This window comes from Oncorhynchus tshawytscha, linkage group LG30 (assembly GCF_018296145.1).
Source record: "Oncorhynchus tshawytscha isolate Ot180627B linkage group LG30, Otsh_v2.0, whole genome shotgun sequence".
NCBI lineage: Eukaryota > Metazoa > Chordata > Actinopteri > Salmoniformes > Salmonidae > Oncorhynchus > Oncorhynchus tshawytscha.
Genome location: NC_056458.1, coordinates 42,947,970 through 42,969,231, shown reverse-complemented (window position 1 = coordinate 42,969,231; position 21,262 = coordinate 42,947,970). Strand labels below are relative to the sequence as shown.

Genomic DNA, 21,262 nt, shown 5'->3' with positions numbered 1-21,262 from the left:
ACTCTCTTCTCTGTATACATCAATGATGTTGCTCTTGCTGCTGGTGATTCTCTGATCCACCACTACGCAGACGACACCATTCTGTATACTTCTGGCCCTTCTTTGGACACTGTGTTAACTAACCTCCAGACGAGCTTCAATGCCATACAACTCTCCTTCCGTGGCCTCCAACTGCTCTTAAAACGCAAATAAAACTAAATGCATGCTATTCAACCGATCATTGCACGCACCTGCCCGCCCATCCAGCATCACTACTCTGGGCGGCTCTGACTTAGAATACGTGGATAACTACAAATACCTAGGTGTCTGGCTAGACTGTAAACTCTCCTTCCAGACTCACATTAAGCATCTCCAATAAAAAATGTAATCTAGAATCGGCTTCCTATTTCGCAACAAAGCTTCCTTCACTCATGCTGCCAAACATACCCCCGTAAAACTGACCATCCTACTGATCCTTGACTTTGGCGATGTCATCTATAAAATAGCCTCCAACACTCTACTCAGCAAACTGGATGCAGTCTATCACAGTGCCATCCGTTTTGTCACCAAAGCCCCATACACTACCCACCATTGCAACCTGTACGCTCTCGTTGGCTGGCTCTCGCTTCATACTCGTCGCCAAACCCACTGGCTACAGGTTATCTACAAGTCTCTGCTAGATAAAGCCCCGCCCTATCTCAGCTCGCTGGTCACCATAGCAGCACCCACTCGTAGCACCCGCTCCAGCAGGTATATCTAACTGGTCACCCCCAAAGCTAATTCCTCCTCTGGTCGCCTTTCCTTCCAGTTCTCTGCTGCCACTGACTGGAACGAACTGCAAAAATCACTGAAGCTGAAGATTCCCATCTCCCTCACTAGCTTTAAGAACCAACTGTCAGAGCAGCTCACAGATCACTGCACCTGTTCATAGCCCATCTGTATACAGCCCATCTATCTACCTCATCCCCATACTGTATTTATTTATTAGCTCCTTTACACACCACTCTACTTGCACATCCATCTTTTGCACATCTACCATTCCAGTGTTTAAGTGCCATATTGTAATTACTTCGCCACCATGGCCTATTTATTGCCTTAACTCCCTTATTTGACCTTATTTGCACTCACTGTATATAGACTTTGTTTTCCTTTTGTTTCTACTGTATTATTGACTGTATGTTTTGTTCATTCCATGTGTAACTCTGTGTTGCTGTGTGTGTCGAACTGCTACTGCTATGCTATACTGCTATTTATCTTGGCCAGGTCGCAGTTGCAAATGAGAACTTGTTCTCAACTAGCCTACCTGGTTAAATAAAGGTGAAATTAAATAAATACAATTTAAAAAAATATTCTAAAATCTTCATAAAAATCTGCCATTTCAGAGTTTACTTTATGAAAATTTAGCGCCAGACAAGTTGATAGGTAAGATTTTAATTTACCCGACATTTGAGAAATGTTATGCACATCCATTTGCATTCAGATCCAACATGGCGCAGACAGTGCCATCAATAAACGAGTGACGTTGGCCAAATTAGGCTTAGGTGCCTACTGTATGGGAGAAACAGTGCATTCGGAAAGTTCGGTCCCCTTCACTTTTTACACATTTTGTTACGTTACAGCCTTATTCTGAAATTAATTACATTTCCTCAATCTACACATAATAAGCCATAATGATGAACCAAAACAGGTTTTTACACATTTTTGCAAACGTATATAAAAAAATAAAAACATAAATACCTTATTTACATAAGTATTCAGACCTTTGCTATGAAACAAATTTTCAGGGGCAGGGACTGGGAGACCAGTCAGGATCGAGGGAAAGATGAACAGGGCAAAGTACAGAGGGGTCCTTGATGGAAACCTGCTCCAGAGCACTCAGGACCTCAGACTAGAGCGAAGGTTCACCTTCCAACAGGACAACGACCCTAAGCACACAGCCAAGACATCGCAGGAGTGGCTTCAGGACAAGTCTCTGAATGTCTCTGGCCCAGCCAGAGCCCGGATTTGAACCCGATCGAACATCTCTGGAGAGACCTGAAAATAACTGTGCAGCAACGCTCCCCATCCAACCTGACAGAGCTTGAGAGGATCTGCAGAGAAGAATGGGAGAAACTCCCCAAATACAGTTGTCAAGCTTGAAGCATCATACCCAAGAAGACTCAAGGCTGTAATCGCTGCCAAAGGTGCTTCAACAAAGGACTGAGTGGGTCTGAATACTTATGGAAATGTGATATCAGTTTTTTCTTTGTAATAAATTTGCAAAAATGTCTAAAACAAAAGTTTTTGCTTTGTCATTATGGGATATTGTGTGTAGATTAATGAGGGGGAAAAAACATTTTTTTTTTGTGTCAATTTTAGAATAAGGATGTATTGTAACAATGTGGAAAAAGTGAAGGGGTCTGAATACTTTACGCATACACTTTATATACAACACCAGTCAAACGTTTGGACATACCTACTCATTCAAGGGTTTTTCTTTATTTTAACTTTTTTCTACATGGTAGAATAATAGTGAAGACATCAAAACTGAAACACATATGGAATCATGTAGTAACCAAAAAAGTGTTGTATAATATACATGTGAGATTCTTCAAAGTAGCCACCTTTGGCCTTGTTGAAAGCTTTGCACACTCTTGGCATTCTCTCAACCACCTTCATGAGGTAGTCACCAGGAATGCATTTCAATTAACAGGTGTGCCTTGTTAAAAGTTAATTTGAAGAAGTTCTTTCCTTCTTAATGCGTTTGAGCCAATTAGCTGTGTTGTGACAAAGTAGGAGGTGTTATACAGAAGATAGCCCTATTTGGTAAAATACCAAGTCCATATTATGGCAAGAACTGCTCAAATAAGCAAAGAGAAACAACAGTCCATCATTACTTGAAGGTCAGTCAATGTGGAAAATTTCAAGAACTTGGAGTTTCTTCAAGTGCAGTCGCAAAAACCAAGCGGTATGATGAAACTGGCTCTCATGAGGACAGGAAAGGAAGACCCAGAGTTACCTCTGCTGCAGAGGATAAGTTCATTAGAGATACCAGCCCCAGACTGCAGTCCAAATAAATGCTTCACAGACTTAAAGTAACAGACACATCTCAACATCAACTGTTTAGAGGAGAATGCGTGAATCAGGCCTTCATGGTCAAACTACTGCAAAGAAACCACTACTAAAGGACAGAGAAGAAGAGACTTGCTTGGGCCAAGAAACACAAACAATGGACATTAGACAGGTAGAAATCTGTCCTTTGGTCTGATGAGTCCAAATTTGTGTTTTTTTGTTCCAACCGCTGTGTCTTTGTGAGACGCAGAGTAGGTTAACGGATGATCTCACCATGTGTGGTTCCCACTGTGAAGCATGGAGGAAGTGGTGTGGGGGTGCTTTGCTGGTGACACTGTCTGTGATTTATTTAGAATTCAAGGCACACTTAACCAGCATGGCTACCACAGCATTCTGCTGCGATACGCCATCCCATCTGGTTTGAGCTTAGCGGGACTATCATTTGTTTTTCAACAGGACAATGACCAAACACACCTCCAGGCTGTGTAAAGGCTATTTTACCAAGAAGGAGAGTGCTGCATCAGATGACCCGGCCTCCACAATCACCCGGCCTCCACAATCACCCGGCCTCCACAATCACCCGGTCTCCACAATCACCCGACCTCCACAATCACCCGACCTCCACAATCACCCGACCTCCACAATCACCCGACCTCCACAATCACCCGACCTCAACCCAACTGAGATGTTTTGGGATGAGTTGGACCACAGAGTGAAGGAAAAGGGTGGCTACTTTGAAGAATCTAAAATATATTTTGATTTGTTAAACACTTTTTTTGGTTACTACATGATTCCATGTGTTATTTCATAGTTTTGATGTCTTCACTACTATTCTACAATGTAGAAAATAGTAAAAATAAAGAAAAACCCTTGAATGAGTAGGTGTGTCCAAACGTTTGACTGGTACTGTATAAATAAAGGAAGAGAAGCATAGGCCTAACACCAGAGAGATAGAGAGACAGTGGTGGAAAAGTACTTGATTCTCATACTTGATTGAAAGTCGACATACCTTAGAAAATGACTCAAGTGAAAGTCACCCAGTAAAAGTTTGAATAAACGTCAAAAGTATTTGGTTTTAAATATACTTAAGTATCAAAAGTAAATGTAATTGCTAAAATAGACTTAAGTGTCAAAAGTATACATCATTGCAAATTCCTTATATTAAGCAAACCAGACGGCACGATATTCTTGTTTTTTAGTGCCAGGGGTACACCCTGACATAATTTACAAATGAAGCATTTGTGTTTTGTGAGTCTGCCAGATCAGAGGCAATAGATGACCAGGGATGTTCTCTTGATAAGTGTGTGAATTGGACCATTGTCCTGTCCTGCTAAGCATTCAAAATGTAACGAGTACATTTCGTTTTCAGAAAATGTATGGAGTAAAAGACAAACATTATAAATGGTAAAGTAATATAAATAGAATATAAATAGTAAAGTAATATAAATAGAACATAAATAGTAAAGTAATATAAATAGAATATAAATGGTAAAGTAATATAGAATATAAATAGTAAAGTAATATAAATAGAACATAAATAGTAAAGTAATATAAATAGAATATAAATAGTAAAGTAATATAAATAGAACATAAATAGTAAAGTAATATAAATAGAATATAAATAGTAAAATACAGATACCCCCAAAAACTACTTAAGTAGTATTTTTACTTAAGTACTTTACACTACTGAAAACATATGCCGGTGGCATGCTACGACACCGTCATGCTACCACACCGACATGCTACCACACCGACATGCTACGACACCGTCATGCTACCACACCGACATGCTACCACACCGACATGCTACGACACCGACATGCTACGACACCATTATGCTACCACACCGACATGCTACGACACCGACATGCTACCACACCGACATGCTACCACACCGACATGCTACCACACCGACATGCTACGACACCGACATGCTACGGCACCGACATGCTACGACACCGACATGCTACGGCACCGACATGCTACGGCACCGACATGCTACGACACCGACATGCTACAACACCGACATGCTACGACACCGACATGCTACGACACCGACATGCTACGACATGCTACGACACCGACATGCTACGACACCGACATGCTACGACACCGACATGCTACGGCACCGACATGCTACGACACCGACATGCTACGACACCGACATGCTACGACATGCTACGACACCGACATGCTACGACACCGACATACTACGACACCGACATGCTACGACACCGACATGCTACGACACCGACATGCATTTCCTTAATGTCAGATGGCTACTACATCTCTTATACAGAAGGAGGGTAATTTGTTCATTTTCCATCTGAATATTTTGTGTAAAGATAAGCATTATATTATAGGATTAACTCTGGTAAGGCTGAAACAGACTGTTGGAGTCAGTAGGAGCGTCAGGGCGCACTGCCTTCATAGCATAGGCCTGTAGTAGCTAAAGCTTAATAATAGCCATAGCAAACCTTCAGAAACATTTCTAAACTTTAGTGTAATATCAAAAGTCAGTCAAGTCGTTGTTAATAGTGAAAATACGAGCAGAAGAACAAATGTGAACCAGGGGGAAAAAAAACGCACTACCCTCCTGTGCACAATAAAGAAAAACACACAACCCTCCCCTACTTTGGACCAACCCTCCCCTACTTTGGGCCAACCCTCCCCTACTTTGGGCCAACCCTCCCCTACTTTGGACCAACCCTCCCCTACTTTGGACCAACCCTCCCCTACTTTGGACCACCCCTCCCCCAGTACATTTCGATCTGTCCCACACACAACTCAGAGTTCCGATGAGCTACTTTCAGAGCACATCCCTGGAGTGTCGTCTATACCCTCCCACATACCCACAGAGGAGCCTATCGGCATTCAGCAGGCCTTCAGAATGCTGTAGAATTAAAATCCCTTTGACTCCTACTCCCTGATTCTGTGGGGAGATATGGGAGTATATAGGAACAGATAATTCATCAACTGGATCCTTAGGATTCCATCTAAAGTTATGGGTGTGAACACAGAGCTGGGGATTCCTTAGATGTGAATCTCAACCAAAGGAAGCCTGGGTTTTTGCTACAGTTCAGAGGTTGCTGGTATACTGCTGTCTCATGCTCAGCCAATAGGGTTTGGTTAACCTGTTTTTCTTGAAATGTGGTTTCTTTCCCACAAAAAAAAACAAGGGTGTGGAGCTTTCCCACTTTCAAAATGAAATGAAATGAAAGTTTGTCATTATGATGTGTCAACAAGTTAAAACATGTTTAGTATTCGTATCTCCTCACCAATATGCTCTCGTAAGGAACCTCGTCATACGTTCTGGAGTCTGTCGAGGCGCTGCTGGAGGAGGTAGCCCATCTATAGAACAGGAAGAGGCTAGCATTGTGATGTCATAACAACCATACTGTGCAGACAGACCCTGGTAGAATTGTCAAAATACCGGTGGTAAAATGTTGGTACCCTGATGAAAACCTCCAAATAGTCAAACCGATTCAGCATTTCAAAAGAGACAAGCATTTATCCCCATGACCATCTGGCATTATAAATGTACTCCCCTTAAAATGTAAAGCCCTGTAAGCATTTGGAAATGACCCCAGCCTCAGACTCACAGGAAGGAGTGTCTTGCTGCGTCTGTGATGCTAGTGATGGTGTCCACGTCTACATAGTCGTAGTGCAAAGCCTCAGGGCTGGTGGCACAGCCAGACTCTGCCAGCAGAACCCCCAGCCAGCGGCCCATCTCTTCTGAACAGCTGGCCTGTTGGACAGACAGAGACACTTACATCAATCACCACATGGCACTGATCTCAAAGGGGACTAGAACCCACGAGACGGACCGGAGAGACTGGTCAAGGGACAGGGGACATTGGGCTACATATACACGCACAAACATACCTCCAAGGCAGCCACCTCGTTGCCTCCTTGCAGGATGCGGAAGGCGAAGGGGTGCTTGGGCCCTACTCCAGGTATGACCTCAGCCCCATGGAGGACCACAGCTCTTACGTGAGTACCCAGGTCGCCCCGGTCTTTGTGAAGGTACAGTGTTCCACTCCTCACACAGCACCATCTCTCCCTCCAACACTGGCTCAGCAGTAGATTTAGGTAACCTGAGGACAGGAACACATCAATTCTTTCCAGAAAAAAGGTAATTACACGGAGCAGTAGAGATGAAAATAACAGCTTTTAAAAGGTGGGAAGCCAACAGACAAGCAGCAACATAGTAAATACCAGAGACATGACTGTGGGATGAACATGTCATATATGACGTGGATCACCTCCCGAGTGGTGCCGTGGTCTAAGGCATTTATCACAGTGCTAGCTGTGCCACTAGAGATTCTGGGTTCGAGTCCAGGCTCTGTCGCAGCCGGCCGCGACCTGGGAGACCCATGGGGCGGTGCATAATTGGCCCACCGTCGTCCTGGTTAGGGGAGGGTTTGGCCGGCAGGGATGTCCTTATCCCATCGTGCACTAGCGACTCCTGTGACGGGCCGAGCACAGTGCACGCTGACACGGTCGCCAGGTGTACAGTGTTTCCTCCGACACATTGGTGCGGCTGGCTTCCAGCTTAAGTGGGCATTGTGTCAAGAAGCAGTGAGCCTTGGTTGGGTTGTGTTTCGGAGGACTCACGGCTCTCGACCTTCACCTCTCCCAAGTCCGTACAGGAGTTGCAGCGATGAGACAAGACTCCAATTGGAGACCACGAAAAAGGGGAGAAAAAGGGGTTAAAAAAATATACATATGTATGACATGGATGCGGGGTTCTCACCACAGCGGGGGTTGTCGTCATGGTGATAGGAGGACGGAGTGTCTCCTGGGAGTGGAGGCTTCTTCTTAGAGAAACTGATGATCCTGGTGATCTTCCGTCCAGCCGCTCTGCTCATAGACCCCGTCAGCTCTGAAAACGCCCCCCTCTTTCCCTTCCCTAAACAGAAACACACCGCCGTCAGCAGAGTCGTTTACAAAAGAGTCATTTACTAGATCATTTATTGTGTGTCTGAAAGGGCCTGTTTTAGTTAGCCATTTACTGGAGTCTCATGTTCCAATGTGGCACACTGTATTGGTAATCGAACAATATAGTCAAATGTAGTTCAGTGCTTCTAAAAATGTTGTTTTGGGATCTGTCGCTCCGGTTCGCTACCGCTCTGCCTTGTGTACGTATGTCCTATGATGTCATTGTGAGACAAAGGCAGGAAGAGGGCAGGAAGGATGGTTCTGCTCCGGGCCACACTTCCTCTGTCTTTTATCTGCTTTAGTTAAAACATCCAAACTTTGACCCCTTCTTCTGACTCAGGAACATAGATCACTCTACTTTCTCCTTCCCTATGTTTTCCTCTGTCTTAAGTTTGGCAAAGCCACTGCCCTACACAGTGTTTCATTTCAATCTGCTTGGGCCTGTGCCTCAGTTAAAAAAGGGTTCTAGAATGTAACAAAATGGCGTATCTAAAAGTGGTCTTTTGAATCTCAGAATGCAGACTAGTAAAACACAAAGCTACAGTAGAACAGCAGAAACCAGACACCCAGGGAAGTTCAGGTATGTTGAGGCAGATTGGGGCCTAACCTTCACAGTTGTCACGAAGCTGACCAGAGGGCAGGTTGTCACCTGTGGCCACGCTGTCAGAGTCAGAGGTGTGCTTGTCAACCAACACTACAGTATGCTTGTCAGCTCCTAGTAACTAGAGAGAAGAGAGGGGGCGAAATTAGGTTAGAGGACACACACGCACACACACACACGCAGCAATGAGAAAGATTTCCAGCTAGGACATACACACTTTGTGTGTGCCTCTGTCCACAGCCATACATTTACGCTATAATAGAATGGCTCTGTTTTCCTCTGTATGGAGTTTCAGTTGCTGATTACTAGACTATTCACAGTCAGCTGTTTTTAACAGTCAGAAGGCAGCATTAGAGCATCAACTCCTCCTCTGATTGAGTGTTGACACGGAGTAAACACACTATCAATGAACTGATACAGGTACATTAGAAGGTGAGGGGGGGGGTCAAACAGGGTGGATGTCTGTCCTGTCTGACCTGTCTGGTTATTTACTGAACTACTTTCATTCTGTCTGGTTATTTACTGAACTGCTTTCATTCTTTCTGGTTATTTACTGAACTGCTTTAATTCTGTCTGGTTATTTACTGAACTGCTTTCATTCTGTCTGGTTATTTACTGCAGCATGGTTATATGCAGTATGTGAAACATAGCTTGTGAAAACACCAGTCCCAGGTTGTCTGAGTCAGTTGGAGTGAAACAGGATAAGGGGCCCATAGGGTCTGTGCAGTGCAGACACAGAAGGCTGTGTTGGGTTACAGGCCTATAGACAGAGTATGGTATCTAGCAGGGTTACTAAGGGGAGACCCACCTTGTCCAGCTCCATCTTCCTCTGGATCATAGGAGAGGATGAGCCCTCTAATCCTTCACTGCTGGTGGCTTGACTGGCCACCTCCCGGATCACCTTGAGCCATCGTTCCGCCTGCTCCTTGCTCTGGACAGCCAGCACCAAGGCCTCTCCACCAGGCAGGGAGAAACGCAGCTCGTGCTTCTTGCGGCGTGCCTCTTTGGGAATGTAGATGACGTTACACAGGTTCAGCGGCAGCTCAATGTGTGGGCTTCTGTCTTTAATGCTCTTGTAGCACTGCAGAGGAAGACATGGATAAACTGTTGTTTATTTATTTTATATATTTACAACTGACTTTAAAATACTTTACTGCAGATCACTCCTAATATCTAAATGTGTCTCAATTAGATCAGGTCTGATGTGTAATAAACCTCTAATAATAAACACGGACTGCAAGAAAAAGGCCCTACCTGTAATCTGTTGTCACGGACGACCGTCAACTGTTTGGCCCATTGGCCGAAGCGTTTCTTGCGCAGCAAAAAGGCACAGATACGACAGTCCTTCATGGGGCCCACAGAGTTCTCCTCTGACTGCCACCTCTGACTAGTCCTGTCCTGGCCCTTCGCCTCCTCATCCTCCTCATCATACGATTCATAGGAGCTGCTCAGCGCGTCTGAATCAGCGTCTGGAGAACAACCAAGGATAACAGATAAGGTGGTTCCTCCTCCCCTCGAAACATACAGATGTAGTAGCATCAAGTACACATTCATCTCAACCGGGTGCTATGATTTCATTCATACTCACATGAGTTCTTGTGCGGGCCATTGATTTGGGTGGTGGGGTAATTATTGTCAGCATCCTCATAATATGCATCTTCAATGGAATTTGGGGGACTTGCACTGACTAGAAGGAAGCAGGGGACAGAGGACACAGATCAGAGATAACCCAACAATAAGAGTGTGTAGCACAGTAGGCTGGTGGCCCCTTAACTGATGAGGACAGGCTCATAGTAATGGATGGAATGGTTTGATACGGTTCCATTACAGCCATTACTATGAGCCTTGTGTTGTGTACCGTGTATGGACAGTGAGTTGGGGTGGTTATGAATAGGTGACGGCAGGGAGGACGTGTGACTGACTACTCACTGCGTTTGGTGATGTTGGCGGTGATGTATTGGGTCGCCGTGCCTGGATCCAGGGGCACTGCCTCCTCATAATAGTCCTCTGGGGGAGGGGTGGTTGGCAGAGGAGGTGGGGTGTCAGTGGGACTCTGGGGGAATTAACGTTTAGGAGAAATTCAATAAATAAAAGTGTTATAGACAAAGTTCTGATGCATTTATACAGTACTGTCAAAAAGGCTCTCACTTTTGAGGGTGGTATTTTGGGGGTTTCCTCCTCTACCGGTTCCTTTAGTTCTTCTGGGGAGGGTCTGAACTCATCCAGGTCTGTTGGGACAATGTAATATACACATCACTAAAGAATGACTGATCATATCATTGTTTACTCTATATTAGCATCGTCTAGAGGCTCTGAGCTCATCCAGGTCTGTTGGGACAATGTAATATACACATCACTAAAGAATGACTGATCATATCATTGTTTACTCTATATTAGCATCGTCTAGAGGCTCTGAGCTCATCCAGGTCTGTTGGGACAATGTAATATACACATCACTAAAGAATGACTGATCATATCATTGTTTACTCTATATTAGCATCGTCTAGAAAGTCATTATTCTTCGATATGAAATAACACAGATATGGTATTTAACTCACCGAATTCCTCAAACAGGGATTCCACAAAGCTGGTGCCATTTCCATAAAGAGAAGTGTTCATGTATATGAAGTCTGATCCATTCACTTTAACAGAGAAGAGAATGTAAAAAAATACAAATAAACACACTCTCCGTGCCCTCTCTCTCTCTCGCACACACTCGCACACACACACACACACACACACACACACACACACACACACACACACACACACACACACACACACACACACACACACACACACACACACACACACACACACACACACACACACACACACACACACACACACACACACACACACACACACAGTACCTGATGGCTGCAGCTGCCCCAGCAGGCTCCGGACCGTGCTCATCTTCTCCGTTGTGGCCCTGCTCACACTCTCCTGGTCCAGCAGCTTCAGCAGCATGTTCAGCTCACTCACCAGGTGCTCCATCGCTGCGTGGAGAGAAGAAGAACACAAGTCACAGGTCACGTCTGAAACAATGAGCGACAGTTTCAAGCGATTGTACAATATGATGTCAATTACTGAGCAAATCTACCAACGGTGATGATAAGACTCATTACTTTTACATTTTAGTCATTTAGCAGATGGACTTAGATAGCTGGGCGAGACAACCATATATCACAGAGAGCAACATTTTTCCTCCAAGTAACTATCAGCAAAGTCAGCGCTGGTAAGAAAAGACAAGTATAAAGGGTAATTTCATTACCGATTACAACTATTGCTTTCCAACTCAACAATCAAGCCCGCTTCATAATATGCTGAGGCCCTATTCATGGGCCAACTGCGCTGACAACAGAAGTGGTTATGGGTGGAGCTAACCTCAGACATCTGGTTGTATTGGCCTGCGTCTGGAAGAACCCAGACAAAATAATCACAATGTGGTATCTGGCGGCTTAATGCAATAAACAGGTGTGATAGGGTTTCATCAGCCTGTCGCAAAAACAGAACCAGGGATTGACATTACGGTCTGGATGGCTCTCTCCCATTGGGTAAGTCAGGTGTAGTTTATGTTGCCCTGAAGAAGCCTGATGATCACCTGCCCGGACATGGAAAGTATATTCACCTACACACAGTGGAGGAACCAGAAAGACCAGACCACTGCAATTCTTTGCGTTCAGACTCAACTTGCATAACTGCTCAGGTCCCTTTCCCCCGGGCAATAGAGCAACCCTTAGCTCAAGTGTCCAAAGAAAGGAACTCCACATTTTGGATGAATTTCCACATATCAATTTCAAGATGTTTTCCACGTGTAGAACTCTTAATTGTTAGATATTACTGCACTGTTGGAGCTAGGAACACAAGCATTTCACTACACCCGCAATAACATCTGCTAAATATGTGTATGCGACCAATAACATTTGATTTGATTCATCAACCTATCTTCCTGGCATTGTGATGAGAGGGTCCCAGCATAGCACCCTCAAACCCATGACAGGACCATTTAACTACACAGAAACAGCTGTTTAACAGCTCCCCTGGTGATCAGTGATTCATCTTATCAGTAGTGGGTCATTCCTGGAGCTGAGAGGAGATTTCCGTGCCACCAGGCACTGGGGTTCCCCTGGAGAGGAGCATCTCTCTATCACACACACACACACACACACACACACACACACACACACACACACACACACACACACACACACACACACACACACACACACACACACACACACACACACACACACACACACACACACACACACACACACACACACACACACACACACACACACACACACACACACACACACAGGAAGAGACACCGATGACTTTGTAGGCAGTAATCTCAGGCCTACCTGTTTTTCTTTGATGTCTCTGGAAGTGAGAGATGTTTTCCCTAGTCACAAGTTTTCAGTAGAATATGGGCCTGTTTTTGTAGCTTTTAGTGCTGAAGTTGTTGTCTCTATCTCTGCTCATAGCAGATCAAACAACCTGTCGGTCTAAGTGTTTTATTTCTCCACCCACAGCAACAAAACTGATCAGCTTCAAAGAGTAGACCTGAAGTGCTTTGTGAGCAGAGGTCTTCATGTAGAAACAAGGCTAACGGTAAGGTTATGTTGGCACAGTCATGACCTCTCAGAATCCCATTGGAAAATGTCTGCTCTCTTGGCTTCTTGCTTTTGTTGCAGAAGTTACTCTGTAATAACACCATACAACCCTTACCTATCAAACAAGAGTAAACAAGTTCAGCACAACCACTGTGATTTCAGATGACTTCACAACCCTCTGAATACAGTCCAGTTAGAGTTGTTTAGAAGTGGGGTGCCGCAACGTCTGGGCTGGTCAGAAAGTCAGAGGTTTCCTGGTCAGCTTATTGGAACAGTCGTATCAGTGACAGGTCAGGGAACAGTCTGAAAGTCAGGTTTCCTGGTCAGCTTATTGGAACAGTCGTATCAGTGACAGGTCAGGGAACAGTCTGAAAGTCAGGTTTCCTGGTCAGCTTATTGGAACAGTCGTATCAGTGACAGGTCAGGGATCAGTCTGAAAGTCAGGTTTCCTGGTCAGCTTATTGGAACAGTCATATCAGTGACAGGTCAGGAAAAAGACAGAAACCTTTGCACTAGCCATGATTGGCTGAGATAATGGATGGGCTGGACATGCCGAGAGATGAGTTCAGATTGGTCTGCCATGTAGCACGCTTCTGTCTATACCATGAGCGGCTTAGTGTGTGTAGGTAATCCTTTCTAAAACAGCTTTTTTGAAAGATATCACGACGAACTGCACAACTGTTGCTAAGGCTCTTCACAATATGATAGCTAAGGAGGCATTTGATTGCAAATGCGGAGGGAGTCGAAAAAGAGAGCACAGAAGGCTGTTGTATAAAACACCTGACTGGATTACATCTTCAAGCTAAGGACAACCATGACAGAGGGAGAAGCTTTCATCCATATATATGGGAAAGAGAGTCTAGCTGGCTACATTTTCAGATATTATACGTTTCTAATTTTGCCAGAAATTAATTTATTGCAAGTAAAAGCGTACTGTTAGCTAGCTAACGTTAGCTGGCTGGCTCACTAGCATTATGTGTATGATCTCTGTAGTAATGTCATCCGTATCTCAGAGAAATTTGTATTGCTAGTTCTAGCCTAATGTTAGCTAGCTAGCTAAAATTGAACCTAGCTAGTTGGTTAGCTTTAGCTAACTGTAGATACATGGAGGGTAGTAACGTTATGAGTTGGGATTATGGTTGATTGTTTAGCTAGCTGATTGTTTAGCTAGCTAGCTACATGTCTAAACAAAATACTCCACTATGCAAGTAACCATTTCATTGTACCGTTTACACCTTCTAACAAGCTAGAAACTAACCAAAAACATTGTTTAGAAAGTTGCTTTTAGTTGCCTGGTTTGTTAGATTGACAAACACTAAATACATGTTTAAACTAATAGGTTTATTGGTATTGAAATACACCATTTATGCTGTTTTGGACCACCGTGCTGCTGTCTTTATACTGTTTCATAACAACAATGACAAGTTTGATGTCGGAACGACAATAGAATGTTCATGATGTCATTGCGACAACTGTATACAGACATGTCGATAGACATAGTAGAAACCAGTCTTGAAATCTTTGGTTGTACACTACCGTACTCACTGTTTAGCACATGGCCTCACGTGTATCCTTAAAGACATGGATGGGGCTAAAGCTTAAGAAGGTGAACAATACTTAAGAAGGTGAACAATACTTAATAGGTGTAGACAAAGAAGAGCTCTCCAGTAGGTGTCCCAAAACATTCAAGAGCCATTTTCGCAAAAGTTGATCAATTTTCAAAGCTGAACTACTTTCCCATGTGTTCCTCAACTGCTGTGTATGATATACCATTTTCTAGCTTTGAATCTACTTTTATCCAATGTAAAAAAAAAAACAATTTCAAATTTTGCTACACAAGACCGAAACGAGGCGGTCGGTCACAATAAACATCTCTGTAATAACAAATCCCCTCTCTGAATATCAAGGAACGGAAATGAACTGGCCCTGTCAAAACATAACTGTCTGAAAAGTAGTCAACTTTCAAAGATAATTGAGAAAACATCCACACATCGTCAGGAAGTGGAGATCCAGTACTCAGTAGAACCAACCATAAGACTAATCACATGATCTACACGGACATCCATCTCCAATTCAAATGTTACAGTCCTGAGAGACGAGGACAAACACAACCCACACAGACCACTAAGAGAGAGGCTGCCAAGACAGTATAATACAAGCATGCAGTCGATTTGGTTGCTTACCGGCTTCAACAGCTGAAGAAGAAGAAAGCCCACCATTTCCCAAAAACAGCTCCAGTGAGAAATGCTGTGGTAATCCACACATCAGCTGTGCTCGTCTCTGGATGATTGCAGAGCTCTCAACACACAGTCATTTAACTCACTCCCTCGCTCGCTCCTACCCTGGTATTGTGGTATCTAGTGGGCTGGGCTCAAAGAATTTACTCTCCTGCTGTTACACCCTCCACTCCTCTACTCGCTCTACTTCGTCGCTCTGTGTCAGTCAGTCTCTCAGTCAGTCTCTCAGTCAGTCTCTCAGTCAGTCTCTCAGTCAGTCTCTCTGTCAGTCTCTCTGTCAGTCTCTCTGTCAGTCTCTCTGTCAGTCTCTCTGTCAGTCAGTCTCTCTGCCCATCTGAGACGTCACACACAATCTTTAAATTTCATCTACTTGTCTTTGAGGGGTTCCACTTCTCCGGGTTGGGTCTCTGGTACGATTTTAAACCTACCGGTAGTTTACCGATGTTACCAGAATCGTCAGTAATTTTGGTCATTAACAGAAAATCTATCATAACTTTGATAATCTTGAGTCACTTAAGCAATTTATTCATATATATATATATAGTATTCATTTTTTCTATCCGTGTACATGAGTTTCTAGTAGATAGACCAGATGGTTCATGATTTTCTAGCAGATAGACCAGATGGTTCATGATTTTCTAGCAGATAGACCAGATGGTTCATGATTTTCTAGTAGATAGACCAGATGGTTCATGAGTTTCTAGTAGATAGACCAGATGGTTCATGAGTTTCTAGTAGATAGACCAGATGGTTCATGATTTTCTAGTAGATAGACCAGATGGTTCATGAGTTTCTAGTAGATAGACCAGATGGTTCATGAGTTTCTAGTAGATAGACCAGATGGTTCATGAGTTTCTAGTAGATAGACCAGATGGTTCATGAGTTTCTAGTATATAGACCAGATGGTTCATGAGTTTCTAGTAGATAGACCAGATGGTTCATGAGTTTCTAGTAGATAGACCAGATGGCTCATGAGTTTCTAGTAGATAGACCATACAGTTCAAGAGAAAATAGCCTAATTAATGAAAAAAAGCAACTAATAAACAATGGTATTATTTACAATTAACACTGCAACTCTTCCAACTATTGACCTTCGCAGCTGCCACCAGTTTGACACCGAAACATTGGCAAGATACAGATACAAACATAGTAAAATAAATGTGTAAAATATATATATATATATATATATATAAAGGATATTTCATGTTGAAACCTTCATTTAACAAAAGTATTCACCTAGTTGATTTACATTTAGATAATGTTTTACAGTTTTGTCATTCAATTTTTATTTGAAAATCTTCCTGAATTATTTGGACATATTTTCCATGTGATAAGGCCACACAGAGGGCCAGAGATTATTACAGACACCTGTACAAATGTGAAGGCCACACAGAGGGCCAGAGATTATTACAGACACCTGTACAAATGTGAAGGCCACACAGAGGGCCAGAGATTATTACAGACACCTGTACAAATGTGAAGGCCACACAGAGGGCCAGAGATTATTACAGACACCTGTACAAATGTGAAGGCCACACAGAGGGCCAGAGATTATTACAGACACCTGTACAAATGTGAAGGCCACACAGAGGGCCAGAGATTATTACAGACACCTGTACAAATGTGAAGTACCTTAAAAAGGGCAACTAGATGTTGTGAGATAAAATACATTAAATCCTTGAAAGATACAAAAATGTTGGTAGTTCACTGGTTAAACGTTGAACGTTTCCAGTATATACCCTTCCTTTGCATCCTTAGTCTCTAGAGGTGGAAACTGCTAAAAGGGATTGGCGGGGGCGCTGGCAATTAAATGACGTCACTGGATGATATCAAGGAAACCACAATGGAAGTCTCAATGCATGCATAGTCAGTCAGTAAAAGGTTTCCATTCAATCGTGTTGGGTTGGGTTCTTCCCTCCAGAGGGGATATCCGGGGGGTGAGGCTGATCCAGTGACCTTGACTCTTCTGCCTCTCTCCGTCTCCCTCTCTGCTCACCACACTGACACGTCCTCATGGCTACAGCTGGACACACTAGGAAACCGTGGAGACCCCAGAGAGCCACCGACTGAACTGAGCAAAATACTTGCCAACGCACTCACAGCAGTACAGCACGTCATGTGACTAGCCTCAACACTCAGTCATAACAGAGAGCTTCACATGACTAGCCTCAACACTCAGACATAACAGAGAGCTTCACATGACTAGCCTCAACACTCAGACATAACAGAGAGCTTCACATGACTAGCCTCAACACTCAGTCATAACAGAGAGCTTCACATGACTAGCCTCAACACTCAGACATAACAGAGAGCTTCACATGACTAGCCTCAACACTCAGACATAACAGAGAGCTTCACATGACTAGCCTCAACACTCAGACATAACAGAGAGCTTCACATGACTAGCCTCAACACTCAGTCATAACAGAGAGCTTCACATGACTAGCCTCAACACTCAGTCATAACAGAGAGCTTCACATGACTAGCCTCAACACTCAGACATAACAGAGAGCTTCACATGACTAGCCTCAACACTCAGACATAACAGAGAGCTTCACATGACTAGCCTCAACACTCAGACATAACAGAGAGCTTCACATGACTAGCCTCAACACTCAGTCATAACAGAGAGCTTCACATGACTAGCCTCAACACTCAGACATAACAGAGAGCTTCACATGACTAGCCTCAACACTCAGTCATAACAGAGAGCTTCACATGACTAGCCTCACTGCTCTGGTTGTTCCCCCCCTTTTTTTTAAAGACTTGTGATCTTGTCATTTGAGTGTCACTTTAGAGAAACTGTACGTGTAGCTAATGAATGCTGACTTATTTTCTCATAGTCAGCAGATTGAATCTCTAATTCATTGAGGAGATGTTTAAAAAGGGCAGCAGATTGTTTCCACAGAGAATGGTTGGTTTCCTTCCTCTTGAAAACAAGGTTAATGGAGCCTAACTAAATAATAAAAACCTGTATTTCTGCTGCTAAACAATATAGATGTGTGTGATCATCACCTCTCACTAGAGAGCATAGACATACCCTATGTGTTTGAGGAAAGAGAAATGGGAGCAGGAGCAGAACCAGGCCAAGCGGTGCTGTAGGATGTGTGTGTTATTGGAGCGGTGTGGGGTGAAATCACAACTCCACACCCCCAGGGTCTCTAGGGGTCACTAGTCTGTCTGAACCCCTACTGCCAGGACCAGAGAGGGGCCTGGCCCGCTCGCCTCGCCACTTGCATTCCCATGCAACACCCTCAAACCTCCAGCCCTGCACCCCTCTCTCCCAGACGCCCACTCCCCTGCGCCCTCTGCTTGGACATCTCTGGGAAGTGTGTCAGCCTGGGAGATCCTGTGGGTGGTGTAGCTGGTTTAGGTCGTTTCCATGTAAAATGACCAATGAGCACTAACGTGAAGTTCCTAGCAGTATGTCAAATTCTGTGTCTAATTAAAAGCTGTTCTTTGGAAATTAAGGTACACACACACTTCTCAACCATTTTACATTTGATTTCTGGTCAAACAGATGGAAAAGGGGTCTTAGAAAACATCAACCAGAAAACTTAATAAAATAAATAAATATTAGAAATGCATCAAAACACAATAAATGTTGAAGTAAAGACCCCTGCCAGGTAATATCAACACTTCTATTTAGTTTTGGAACCATTTTTCTGCCTTCTGTAAATTTAAGAAACATTGCCTTGTTACCAAAAACCCCACATATCTTTAACCCAGCTGAGACCCTCACAAAAGTACAACTGAGAGCATTCTGTCGGGCTGTATCACCGCCTGGTACGGCAGCTACACTGCCCGCAACCACAAGGCTCTCCAGAGGGTGGTGCGGTCTGCACAACGCATCACCGGGGGCACACTGCCTGCTCCCCAGGACACCTAAAGCACCCGATGTCACAGGAAGGCCAAAAACATCATCAAGGACATCAAACACCCGAGCCACTGCCTGTTCACCCCGCTATCATCCAGAAGGCGAGGTCAGTACAGGTGCATCAAAGCTGGGACCGAGAGACTGAAAAGCAGCTCCTATCTCAAGGCCATCAGACTGTTAAATAGCCATCACTAGCTCCACCCAGTATCCTGTCTTGAACTTAGTCACTAGCCGGCTACCACCCGGTTACTCAACCCTGCACCTTAGAGGCTGCTGCCCTATATACAGTGGATTCAGAAAGTATTCAAACACCTTCACTTTTTCCACATTTTGTTACGTTACAGCCTTATTCTAAAATGGATTAAATAATATTTTTTCTCATCAATCTACACACAATACCCCATAAAGACAAAGCGAAAACAGGTTTTTAGAAATGTTTGCATAATTTGATTTGGAAAGACACACACCTGTCTATATATAAGTTCCCACAATTGACAGTGCATGTCAGAGCAAAACCAAGCCGTGAGGTCGAAGAAATTGTCCGTAGAGCTCCGAGACAGGATTGTGTCGAGGCACAGATCTGGGGAAGGGTACCAAAAAATGTCGGCATGATTGAAGGTCCCCAAGAACACAGTGGCCTCCATAATTCTTAAATGGAAGAAGTTTGGAACCACCAAGACTGGTCGCCTGGCCAAACTGAGCAATTGGGGGAGAAGGGCCTTGGTCAGGGAGGTGACCAAGATCCCGATGGTCACTCTGACAGAGCTCCAGAGTTCCTCTGTGGTCTGATGAAAGATTGAACTCTTCGGCCTGAATGCCAAGCATCACGTCTGGAGGAAACCTGGCATCATCCCTACGGTGAAGCTTGGTGGTGGCAGCATCATGCTGTGGGGACGTTTTTCAGCGGCAGGGACTGGGAGACTAATCAGGATTGAGGGAAAGATGAACAGAGCAAAGTACAGAGAGATCCTTGATGAAAACCTGCTCCAGAGCACTCAGGACCTCAGACTGGAGGGAAGGTTCACCTTCCAACGACCCTAAGCACACAGCCAAGACAAAGCAGGAGTGGCTTTCGGGACAAGTCTCTGAATGTCCTTGAGTGGCCCAGCCAGAGCCTGGACTTGTACCCGATCGAACATCTCTGGAGAGACCTGAAAATAGCTGTGCAGCGACAGTCCCCATCCAACCTGACAGAGCTTGAGAGGATCTACAGAGAAGAATGGGAGAAACTCCCCAAACACAGGTTTGCCAAGCTTGTAGCGTCATACCCAAGATGACTTGAGGCTGTAATCACTGCCAAAGGTGCTTCAACAAAGTCCTGAGTAAACGATCTGAATTCTTATGTAAATGTGATGTCCGCTTTTTATTTTTTATAAATTTGCAAAAATGTCTAAATACCTGTTTTTGCTTTGTCATTATGGGGTATTGTGATGTCATTATGGGGTATTGTGATGTCATTATGGGGTATTGTGATGTCATTATGGGGTATTGTGTGTAGAAACAGTCAAGGGGTCTGAATACTTTCCGAATGCACAATGTATGTATGCATGTACAAAAAAAATGTAACGTCTAGGAGCAACAACGACAAAAGTAACTACGCCGAATTAAGATTCAAAGATGTCTGCATAAAGAATGGGGTGTCAGCTATGACATGACACATTGACTTTGGAATAATGCATTTTAATCTATTATTGAACTACAGGAAGTGAAGTGGATTTACACTTTCCGAATGCACTGTGTGTGAGATATATGGACACTCAAACCCTTCAAATGAGTGGATTCTGATATTTCAGCCACACCCGTTGCTGACAGGTGTATAATATCGAGCACACAGCCATGCATCGCCATAGACTAAAATTAGCAGTAGAATGGCCTTACTGAGGTGCTATCTTAGTGACTTCCAACTGCCCCGGTCAATTGTAAGTGCTGTTAATGTGAAGTGGAAACGTCTAGGAGA

General features: G+C 43.9%; 1 protein-coding gene across 6 annotated transcripts in view; it reads right to left on the bottom strand.

Moving 5' to 3' along the window:
* Positions 1-21,262, bottom strand: part of afap1l1b (actin filament associated protein 1-like 1b) — a 41,272-nt gene that overhangs the window by 4,827 nt on the left and 15,183 nt on the right. For 2 of the 6 annotated variants that reach the window (XM_042309617.1, XM_024393466.2), the window contains exons 2-13: positions 11,446-11,571; positions 11,131-11,214; positions 10,721-10,800; positions 10,502-10,625; positions 10,161-10,259; positions 9,827-10,041; positions 9,381-9,653; positions 8,579-8,693; positions 7,787-7,942; positions 6,916-7,127; positions 6,633-6,778; positions 6,309-6,381 (exon numbers count right to left, since the gene is read on the bottom strand). In XM_042309617.1, coding sequence (XP_042165551.1) covers positions 6,309-6,381; positions 6,633-6,778; positions 6,916-7,127; positions 7,787-7,942; positions 8,579-8,693; positions 9,381-9,653; positions 9,827-10,041; positions 10,161-10,259; positions 10,502-10,625; positions 10,721-10,800; positions 11,131-11,214; positions 11,446-11,571 — 1,703 coding nt within the window. Of the gene's footprint in view, positions 1-6,308; positions 6,382-6,632; positions 6,779-6,915; positions 7,128-7,786; positions 7,943-8,578; positions 8,694-9,380; positions 9,654-9,826; positions 10,042-10,160; positions 10,260-10,501; positions 10,626-10,720; positions 10,801-11,130; positions 11,215-11,445; positions 11,572-15,374; positions 15,545-21,262 lie in introns of those variants that run through there. The other 4 variants (XM_042309614.1, XM_042309613.1, XM_042309616.1 and 1 more) reach the window with 4 other exon arrangements.